We start from the raw sequence: 11230 nt of genomic DNA, 5'->3' as shown, positions 1-11230 counted from the left end.
GTGTGAAACTCCAAAGATCATGCTCTGGATGTCTCATGTCAGTTGCAGGTGCAAACAAGGGCTGCTCTGGGTTGCTTCTCGATGTTTCCCACTGTGGTCCTACTCGCTCTGCAGGCATCCCTATACCCGAGGAACTGCTTGCTCTGGAACTGAAAGAAGCATCCCAAGCAAATTGGTGTATATTTCTGGTCAAAGCAGGGAGGTGGACTATATTTGTCTGATTCTCACCAGTGCTTCCACTAGTAATTGGTGTTGATCTCACATCTATAGGATCTACAAAAGGAGCGTTTAATGGTAAATTCTGTTGCAAAGAACCAGTGGGAGGCACAGAAGTTCCAGCATGTGATATGCTGAATGCTATGGACTCCTGAGGCTGCCTGGGATTTGATCGTCTACCAGCTCTAGATAAGGTGTCAGTGTTTCTTGTAGAACGAAAAGCACTGGCTGCAACTGCTCTTTCACCACCAGATCCAAACATATGTTCTGTCCGGCCAAAATGATTAGTAACATTTGGAGAACTTTGTGAGGAGGGTGTAGCCAAACTTAAGCTACTTGAAGCACCATATTGAGCAAGACCTCTATGCGAAGCACTATTTTCAGTCTGAACAATGCGGTTAGGAGTTTCACCAGAAAAAGAATGACTAGGGGATCCTTCAAGAGCTTTTCTTTTGCAGGATGAACCCCAACCACCAAATGAAGAAGTAGGACCACTGCTACTCTCCCCAGCAGCCTGAATTGAGCTTCCTAATGAACTCCCATAGCTATTATGACGGTTAACTACCCCGGAAGTCTGCGCAATACTATTATCGCTATCCATGTCCATACTCATATCTACATGCTGTGTCATAGGAGTAGAGCTTGAACCGCGCAAGAAAGAAGGCCCACTTCTGATGTGACTGCCAGCATGAACCCCTCCATGTACCATCATACCATTCAAACCTAATTGCCTTCCCTCAGACCCATAGCCAACAAAGTGATGAGAAGCATCTTGAGGCAGCTGGTGATTTGTCTTCATTCCAATTGAATTGACCTGATCAGAATGCCCAGATATGGAACTGGATTCCCCCAACCTCCACCAATTATGTTCTTGAGCAGCATGAGAACTCGAACTTGCGTAAGTTGGTCGTCCTGAAGGAATACTATTGTTTGGAAATCCAGTGTCTGATGGATTCAGAATGTTATTCAAATTGCTCTCTGTGCAGTAAATCGATTCACCATCTGCCTGGTTCACTTCAGTAGATGAACCACCAGTACTCCGTGGCCCTTGCATTGGATTCATACCTTTGACTAGAACACAAGGACTTTCCAGTAAATAGATCTAAAGTTACAAGGACACTGACGAGACCTAGAGTCACACAAACGGAAGCAGACAAGAAAATAAATATGCATTAGAAATCCATGAATGACAACTTAAGAAAAGAAGTAACACAACTGAAACAAGAGCACCCGATTTACCATTACTATCATAGGAGGCCAGCCAGCTATCTAGCTTCAGGCTTCGCTCAGGCTCCAACTACAGTATAGCTTCTGCATTATGGTACCACAAAAAGGTAAGATCAGAAACTTTCACACAAATGTGAAATGAGCAACTAAGAACCAAAACCTCATTAAACTAGTTGACATACATTAGAGTAAAAACTAACAACAAAGAAACTCCCAAAGAGAACTAGCAAACTACCACTTCTGCCTAACTTGTAAACTTCATTAATTGATTCTTCAACATAAAACTCCAATCAAAAGATTAACAAAGAGAGTACAGTATATATAACAGCTATGCTCATTTTTGACACAACAAAGTGTAAATATTGTCAAACTTCTTCAATAACTAGCATTGAGAACTACAAAACCATAAGAGTTCTGATACTAATCACCTAATCACAAAAGAGCCAAGAGCAGCACATTTTGTGATTCAATACCAAACCAGAATCAAGTTACTTACAAATCCAATGCCAAAGTTGAAAATTTCCAATCTTGAGATGAAAACCTGAAGTGGGTCAATCCCGATCCGTCCAGCTATTGCAATGCATCAAAATCCCAAACCAAAATCACAACGATCTGAACAACCAACACCCAATTAGAGACAAAACAAAAACAAAAAGGTGAGTTTTTTCATAAGATTNTGTCAGTCATACCCTGGTAGATAAGTGGATCTAGCACCATGTAATCCTTATCGAATTAAAAATAAAATAAAAATAAAGGATGATTAGCTACATATATAATGATTTTTAAAGGAAATAATATAGTGACAAGGAACCACAAATGCATAAATTTTTGTTCAGTGTGAGCCCTATAATACTTTAAACTATGATACGCTGCAGCTTACAAAAATGTCTGACACTACGGCTTATAAGTAATAAAACAAACACTACTATTCAGGGCATGGAAACGCATTGCGTCTTCAATAATGTATACCAGGACACACGAGATTGAAAACTCACACAACATGACATCAGATATACCAAGAAATGGAATGTCTTTTTATCCATGAAGGCATTTATTGATATTAACAGGCAGGAGCCTTGGAAATCACTTGTGTCAAAATCATACCTCAACCCGTAAATTCTCCCCTCTTCTCATGGCGTGCAACACCTGACGTATCTGCGAACAAATAGAGGATTAAGAGCAACTCACTATTAATATACTTATCGAAGTGCATCAAACTTAAATACATCTCAACTACAACGTACTAACTGCAAACGCATATTTTATCAAATTTCACGAGCAGTTGCTAAGTAGGTTTATAAACTAGATACAGAAAACAAGCATTCTCAAATCGTAAGACATCAAAATGGTTTGCAAATGGAAGTCATATCAGAGTGCATCAAACTGCTCTAGTTATAGCTCTCAGTTGCAAAAATTTTTTTATAGCAAAAGATTTTTATTTCACAAAATGTGATATGGCATTGTGACTTGCAACAGGATTTACCATTACATAATTTACCAATATATGGTGTATATTTAACTCTTCATAGTTTTGATCAATACACTGTCCAACAAAACCTTACTTCAAAAGAAACTTGTTACCTCAAACAGACCATGCATAAATCATTTTTCTATACTATCTATATGATGTTAGATCACAAAAAAGTACAAAACCAGATAATTTCACACCCAACAGGTATGTACTCAACCCTATTAAGATTCTACGAATAAATCACAAGAAACCCTTAAAACAAAAAGAAGACCAACTAAACAACCTGAGTTTCCAATAAGAAGGACATAGTCACATAACAAACTAAAACCCAATTATATACTAAAAATGCACAATCTAACTCCCAATTATTAATTCATAACATGTGATACTTATCTATGTGGGAAGGATTATCCTGTCAACCATTGGATAATCAAAGATAATGAAAGATGCAACTTATCATACAAGAGCCAGTATTTTATAGAAGCCATACCTCGGAAATGATTTGATTTCTTCCATTACTGTCAGCACCTAAGCTCCTCCCTATGTGACGGTGGAGAAGTTCATTTTGTCTCTCCAATAACATCCCTGATCTCCTTTGCCGTGAGCGATGGCTCCGGCTACTAGAACCCGATGGCACTGTCACCTCATTTGACAGAACAGAAGGGCCTGCGGGTAATAACGGAAGAGAGGCACCATGACTAGCAGATTGAGATTCAATACTAGGAAATAAAGACCAAGGAGAAAGTTCTGATGTTCTCGATGGAATATTTAGTGAGGCACTCTGAGGAGGAATCCATGAGGGACTAGGCTGTGGCTCATGAATATCTGAACTCGGTCCTGCTCGAGGAACAAATGGAGGATCTATAGATGAACCAGGGTATCCACGTGTGAAACTCCAAAGATCATGCTCTGGATGTCTCATGTCAGTTGCAGGTGCAAACAAGGGCTGCTCTGGGTTGCTTCTCGATGTTTCCCACTGTGGTCCTACTCGCTCTGCAGGCATCCCTATACCCGAGGAACTGCTTGCTCTGGAACTGAAAGAAGCATCCCAAGCAAATTGGTGTATATTTCTGGTCAAAGCAGGGAGGTGGACTATATTTGTCTGATTCTCACCAGTGCTTCCACTAGTAATTGGTGTTGATCTCACATCTATAGGATCTACAAAAGGAGCGTTTAATGGTAAATTCTGTTGCAAAGAACCAGTGGGAGGCACAGAAGTTCCAGCATGTGATATGCTGAATGCTATGGACTCCTGAGGCTGCCTGGGATTTGATCGTCTACCAGCTCTAGATAAGGTGTCAGTGTTTCTTGTAGAACGAAAAGCACTGGCTGCAACTGCTCTTTCACCACCAGATCCAAACATATGTTCTGTCCGGCCAAAATGATTAGTAACATTTGGAGAACTTTGTGAGGAGGGTGTAGCCAAACTTAAGCTACTTGAAGCACCATATTGAGCAAGACCTCTATGCGAAGCACTATTTTCAGTCTGAACAATGCGGTTAGGAGTTTCACCAGAAAAAGAATGACTAGGGGATCCTTCAAGAGCTTTTCTTTTGCAGGATGAACCCCAACCACCAAATGAAGAAGTAGGACCACTGCTACTCTCCCCAGCAGCCTGGATTGAGCTTCCTAATGAACTCCCATAGCTATTATGACGGTTAACTACCCCGGAAGTCTGCGCAATACTATTATCGCTATCCATGTCCATACTCATATCTACATGCTGTGTCATAGGAGTAGAGCTTGAACCGCGCAAGAAAGAAGGCCCACTTCTGATGTGACTGCCAGCATGAACCCCTCCATGTACCATCATACCATTCAAACCTAATTGCCTTCCCTCAGACCCATAGCCAACAAAGTGATGAGAAGCATCTTGAGGCAGCTGGTGATTTGTCTTCATTCCAATTGAATTGACCTGATCAGAATGCCCAGATATGGAACTGGATTCCCCCAACCTCCACCAATTATGTTCTTGAGCAGCATGAGAACTCGAACTTGCGTAAGTTGGTCGTCCTGAAGGAATACTATTGTTTGGAAATCCAGTGTCTGATGGATTCAGAATGTTATTCAAATTGCTCTCTGTGCAGTAAATCGATTCACCATCTGCCTGGTTCACTTCAGTAGATGAACCACCAGTACTCCGTGGCCCTTGCATTGGATTCATACCTTTGACTAGAACACAAGGACTTTCCAGTAAATAGATCTAAAGTTACAAGGACACTGACGAGACCTAGAGTCACACAAACGGAAGCAGACAAGAAAATAAATATGCATTAGAAATCCATGAATGACAACTTAAGAAAAGAAGTAACACAACTGAAACAAGAGCACCCGATTTACCATTACTATCATAGGAGGCCAGCCAGCTATCTAGCTTCAGGCTTCGCTCAGGCTCCAACTACAGTATAGCTTCTGCATTATGGTACCACAAAAAGGTAAGATCAGAAACTTTCACACAAATGTGAAATGAGCAACTAAGAACCAAAACCTCATTAAACTAGTTGACATACATTAGAGTAAAAACTAACAACAAAGAAACTCCCAAAGAGAACTAGCAAACTACCACTTCTGCCTAACTTGTAAACTTCATTAATTGATTCTTCAACATAAAACTCCAATCAAAAGATTAACAAAGAGAGTACAGTATATATAACAGCTATGCTCATTTTTGACACAACAAAGTGTAAATATTGTCAAACTTCTTCAATAACTAGCATTGAGAACTACAAAACCATAAGAGTTCTGATACTAATCACCTAATCACAAAAGAGCCAAGAGCAGCACATTTTGTGATTCAATACCAAACCAGAATCAAGTTACTTACAAATCCAATGCCAAAGTTGAAAATTTCCAATCTTGAGATGAAAACCTGAAGTGGGTCAATCCCGATCCGTCCAGCTATTGCAATGCATCAAAATCCCAAACCAAAATCACAACGATCTGAACAACCAACACCCAATTAGAGACAAAACAAAAACAAAAAGGTGAGTTTTTTCATAAGATTGAGAGAAATGGTACCTGCAATTATCCCTAAAGAATCAAATAGGTCTCAAAAGTTTCAATTGAAATTAAATTAAAAAACTTTTGGTAGTTTCAATTTGTGGGTATGGTGCTGGTGTCCTCTCCTCTGCACGATTCTTTAGGTTTCAGTCTGTTTTGATTATCACAACAAACAAAAACAAAAAAAGCAAACTTTTCTCAGAATACGTAGAGAAGGACGAAGAAGAAGAAGAAGCACATAAGCAATGGATGAGGAAGAGAAGAAGAGAAGGATTCAGAGACGTACAGATTTCATGTGACAAATTTTTTTTACCAAAAATCTCTTACATAAGTCATTGTAATAATGAAAAAACAAACTTTGGAAAGATATGATTTTCTTTTTTTTTCCATAATAAAAATTAATAAAATAAAAAGTTTGGTGCTTTATAGAATGAATCATCTCTGTCATTAATTTAGTTGTAAGATTTTGCAGGACGTCACTTGTCTCAATGGTCTATATGGTGCTGTCCTAGGCTCCCCTCTTAGCTACCTTTCTTCTTTCTTTTTAATTAAATACAAAATTTGTAGAAGACAACTGTCACGGTAATAATAATTTGTATGCCTTAATTTTTCTATGCCACAAGGCCCACAACATTTTCAATCAAGTTGCCAATTTCTCTTTAGTAGTTTTTGTTTGTTTTTGTTTTTGTGACAATCAAGAGGCCATTATTTGAGAACTTTACTTCACCAATGCTTAGAAAAATCATTACACCATTGAGACAAGTGACGTACAATTAAAAGTACTCTTCAAAAGTAACTGAGAACATACCACATACTTTCTCTAACCAAACAGTGGCTAAAGCTAATGTTCTCATGTATTACAGGAACTTCAAAAGATACACAAAATCAAGAAAACAATCTCACATCAATACAACATTAGACATGTTCTGTCTTTTTTACTTTCGACTATTCAACTCTTTCATAAACTTGTTAACATTATTATAAGAAGACCCTCCTTTCTCCACAGCGTCTTTAGCCATCTCGCCCAGCTTCTTAGCACGTATCCGCCTTTCTTCTGCCTCTTCTCCAACTATCACTTCCCTCACTGCTTTATCCACTTCCTCTCTACTAATCAGCTTTCCTTTTTTCACCAACTCGGTAGCTCCCACGTTCACTCCTATTCTCAAAACTTTTGTCAATTGCTTCTCGTTGTAAAACTGTTCCGCCCCCATCGGCCAAGTTACCATAGGCAGCCCCGCGGCAATGCCCTCCATAGCCGAGTTCCATCCACAATGCGTCACAAATCCTCCTACTGCTATGTGGTCAAGTATCAGCACTTGCGGAGCCCATCCGCGTATTATCAGCCCTTTTCTTGTAGTCCTCTCCTCAAACCCTTTAGGCAACCACTCTTCATTTTCACCTATCCCAACCACACAAACACAAGTCATTAATTGTTAGGAGAATCCTACAAGTAATATGTAAAAGTACACGAACCAATCTACTATAGTTGCTATGGTATCATAGCATATTTGGCAATAGTAACATTGAGGGAAATGTACTGATAAAAGACCAATGGTTGATGAGGAAAAACAAACCTTGGTTTTCATTTTTCCTAACCACCCAGATGAAGTTTTGTCCAGAGCTTTCAAGACCGTAAGCGATCTCTAACAGCTGTTCGTTGGTGAAGCTAGTTCGGCTGCCAAAGGACATGTAAACTACTGAACCAGGTGTCTTAGAGTCGAGCCATATGAGGCATTCTTCCTCATCAATGGTTGCCTTTTTCCCTCTTCCGGCTTTCTCGGCAAACTCTTTGTTAGATAACGAAAGCGGACCAATATGCCAAACTCTTTTCGCCACAGAACTACTGTAAAAATCAGCATAAGCAGATTCCAGCTCGTAGAAGCTATTCACCAAAACACCAAAACTACTGATCTCTGATTCCCTGACCTCTTTCCAAAACTTTCCAAATGGAGTTTCTTCGTCAAAAACAACATTGGCTTGGTCTCTTGTGATAACTATCTCCTCCCCTGGAAGACCTGGGATTACAAAAGGAGTGGAACTCGTAGAGACTTTCTTGTGAGGCTTATGAATCCTCATGTTATACGAACAACACAAGGCAAAGACTGACGTGCCGTGGAATACAAGTCTAGGCACACCGAACTTCTCAGCAGATTCTGTCGCCCAGGGGAAGAACATATCGGCCACAAGAGCACTTGGTCTGGTTGTTTCAATGAAACTTTCCAACTGATGTTTCATATACTTGGTAGAGAGAATAAACTTCACGAACAAGTTACTTGAGTCAGATTTTTGGTATGAGTTAATAAAGTCACCGTTCTCGCATCCTTCAGGCAATCCAAGCTCTACACAAGGGAAGTTGAAGATCTTGATTCCAATTTCGAAGTCAGGATTTTGAACTTTGAATGCTTCAATAGGTTTCTCCAAGATCTTAGCATTGATTGGAGTTGTGAGGAGGGTTGATTTGGCTCCTCTGCTTGCGAAAAGCTTGGCCATGTCTAGAACGGGAATCATGTGACCATGAGCCATGAAGGGGAAGAACAAAATATGAATTTTCTCTCTGTTCATGTTTGGTTTGTAGTAACCAAAATTATTGGTTTTGGGATGAAGATAGAAAATCAAAAGAAAGCAAAACAAGAATGGGAAATTTTCTGAAGATTTAAGAACTGAAATATGTCATGTGATCAGACAAAACAAAGAGGGTTTCTTGTCTAGTTTGGGACTTTCTTTATTTGTCTGAGTTGTTCTTCCAGTTTCGATCATATCGAGATATATAAACACACACGTGTACGTAAAAGAAGATATTAATGAAGATTTTGGGAATGTAACGTCTTTGCATACGCCATCTTTTGCTTTGGTGTTTTGTTATTCTAATTCGTCATATTTGGTTGGCTCTGTGTTTTGTCTCTATGCACATGTGTTGTATACTTGTATCTCGTAGAAGCAAACTTTGACTTCTCACTTAGCGATGAGTATCGAACAAGCCTTAATTTTTTTATTATTATATACTTTATACATTCTACAGTAAAATCTCTATGATTTAACAATAATAGGACCATAATATTTATTAATTTATAATTATATATAAATTAAAAAAATAATTGTATATATTGATATTAATTAATGTATAAAATATTATTTTAATTGTTAAAAATATAAGTTAACATGATTTGACATATATTGATATAGTATATATATATTATTAAAGTAAATTTAAATTTTTAAAAATTAATAATTTATATGATCATGATACATGTTAAGCCTATCGATTAGTAGAATAGATCTTGTACTAGAGCAAGCTCATCCGTCATCATTTAAAATTGGGATCATAGATTTTATTTTATAAATATTTTAAGTCAATAACATAGTGTTACATTATTTTTAAAGTGTAACATTTGTCATTACAATTTTTTATTTATCACTACCAAAACTAACGGATGTATGATTCATGTGTTTTGTAGTTCATTATAAATAAGGAGTTGTAGAAGAATGATATGTGTAAGTTTTTTTTGATCAAAAAGGCTTCCTAATCTCTCTCACTCTTGTCCTTCTCTTCCCTCTCTCCCTCTTTATTATTTGAGTATATGCAGTAGATAGCACAAGATCATAATATAATTAAGAAAATACCACAACTGTCAGAGGGTGTTCTCTTTCTTCCATCACAATTACAATTATATCCAATTCAAATATTACATGTGATTTTTTTAAATATCATATCATTTTTTTTTCATATATTCTCTTCTCTCATGCATTCTCTCATTCTTTCAGCTCTCTCTCTCTCTTCTTTTCCCTCATGCCCACTCACCATGAAACATCTGTCATTTTATTTCTCTTTTTCTTTCTCTTTCACTAACTCTCTCTCTTTTCTCTCATATCCACTCACCTTGGAACTTCTGCTATTATTTTTTGGAACATGCTATTTCTTCGAATTACATGCAATATTAGTTAATTTCTCTTTTTAACATGTTACTTTTTAATATAACACGGTATTTTTATATATTGAACGTTTTTTAGTTTGATATAACATGTTATTTTAAAAAATCTCATGAATTATTCATTCTTTCTAATCTAACATTAAAACAAAATAGGCTAATTATGTCTTTTCACTTCACAATAAACGTGGGCCCAGTGGTATTTTCCTATAAAAAAAAAATTGTGGTATTTTGTTTATTTCTCTCCATATTTGTGGCATTCACTAATATTACTCTTATTATTTTTTGTTCTCTTTACAAAACATTACAAACACATATAATTGTATTATAGTTATAATTCATAACACGTTATCAGCATAAGCGACTTGCGATCTATCATAAATTTGAGGTAACTTTTAAATTATGTTAAATTCATTTAAGCTTATATACATATTATTTACAGAGTAGTATGCTATGATTTCTTTTTAATCATAATAGTAGACTATGTCTTCCTAAAATAATTATTCAAATTTATATTTCTATAAAATCTTAAGTTTTACAAAATTTTTTTATAAAAAATAAATATATTTAATAAGTTGTTTTATTATATAGTTATCATGTCAAACATGGCAAAGCTTGAATTTGCTGCCCTTGATGCCTTTGAAAAAACATATATAACATGGGTATTAGATGTAAAAATGTATCTAAAAGGGAGTGGGCTTCTCAAAACCCTCGATCCGTCAGAAATGGGGTTAGAAGAGGAAAAAGCAAGAACCATGATGTTTTTGTGTCACCATCTCCACGATAGTTTAAAAAACGAATACATCAAGAGAGAAAACCCCGCAGATCTTTGGATTGCTCTCAAAGATAGGTTTGATCACCAAAAGTATGTGATCTTACCAAAAACAAAACATGAATGGCTAAATCTGCGGTTTTAGGATTACAAAAGTGTAAGTGAATACAATTTCTCTTTGTTCGGAATCACTTCAAGGATGGCTCTATGCGGAAAGGAAGTTTCCGATTATGATATGATCGAGAAAACATTTCAAACTTTTCATCCTACAAATGTACTCCTGCAGCAACAATATCGAGAAAGAGGGTATACTCGATATTCTGAATTAATGCAAGTTCTTCATGTTGCTGAACAAAATAATGAGCTCGTGATGATAAATCATCAAACTCGTCCAACTGGATCAGCTCCACTTTCAGAAGTGAATGTTGCTACATCACTTACAATAATTGGCAAGGACGAGAATACAGACGCGGTCGAGGCCATGGTCGCGGTCGTGGACGAGGAAAAGGAAGAGGTTTCTATCCTAATAACTTTGCAACGCTAGAAAAATCAACAAAAAACTTGAATGTACCCGAAGGAGCTATTGAGCAGGAAGAACAGTCCGAACCTCAACCTGAT

At 37.3% G+C, this 11230-nt stretch overlaps 3 protein-coding genes across 3 annotated transcripts; all 3 read right to left on the bottom strand.

Moving 5' to 3' along the window:
* On the bottom strand, positions 2 to 2052 carry LOC104748718 (E3 ubiquitin-protein ligase MBR1-like; the record flags this gene model as incomplete). Its single annotated transcript, XM_010470317.1, has 3 exons — positions 1940 to 2052; positions 1456 to 1527; positions 2 to 1345 (listed from the first exon to the last, which is right to left on the bottom strand). A coding segment is annotated over exon 3 (1278 nt), but the record flags the coding sequence as incomplete, so codon positions are not given.
* LOC104748717 (E3 ubiquitin-protein ligase MBR1-like) lies at positions 2110 to 6173 on the bottom strand. Its single transcript, XM_019236806.1, has 6 exons — positions 5933 to 6173; positions 5739 to 5854; positions 5255 to 5326; positions 3405 to 5144; positions 2548 to 2598; positions 2110 to 2166 (listed from the first exon to the last, which is right to left on the bottom strand). The coding sequence occupies exons 4-6, from the start codon at positions 5076 to 5078 to the stop codon at positions 2110 to 2112; spliced, it is 1782 nt and encodes a 593-aa protein (XP_019092351.1). The 5' UTR covers positions 5079 to 5144; positions 5255 to 5326; positions 5739 to 5854; positions 5933 to 6173.
* On the bottom strand, positions 6645 to 8664 carry LOC104747371 (UDP-glycosyltransferase 73B4-like). Its single transcript, XM_010469000.2, has 2 exons — positions 7489 to 8664; positions 6645 to 7313 (listed from the first exon to the last, which is right to left on the bottom strand). The coding sequence occupies exons 1-2, from the start codon at positions 8474 to 8476 to the stop codon at positions 6850 to 6852; spliced, it is 1452 nt and encodes a 483-aa protein (XP_010467302.1). The 5' UTR covers positions 8477 to 8664; the 3' UTR covers positions 6645 to 6849.

The sequence above is a fragment of the Camelina sativa genome, chromosome 15 (assembly GCF_000633955.1).
Source record: "Camelina sativa cultivar DH55 chromosome 15, Cs, whole genome shotgun sequence".
Classification (NCBI taxonomy): domain Eukaryota; kingdom Viridiplantae; phylum Streptophyta; class Magnoliopsida; order Brassicales; family Brassicaceae; genus Camelina; species Camelina sativa.
This window is presented reverse-complemented; position numbering and strand designations above follow the sequence as displayed.

Excerpts from the sequence above, each read along its gene's own strand:
- LOC104747371 (XM_010469000.2), bottom strand. The coding sequence starts at position 8,476 with ATGAACAGAGAGAAAATTCATATTTTGTTCTTCCCCTTCATGGCTCAT. Across the intron at positions 7,314-7,488 it reads TAGGAAAAATGAAAACCAAG|GTGAAAATGAAGAGTGGTTG; the intron begins GTTTGTTTTTCC and ends TGGTTGGGATAG.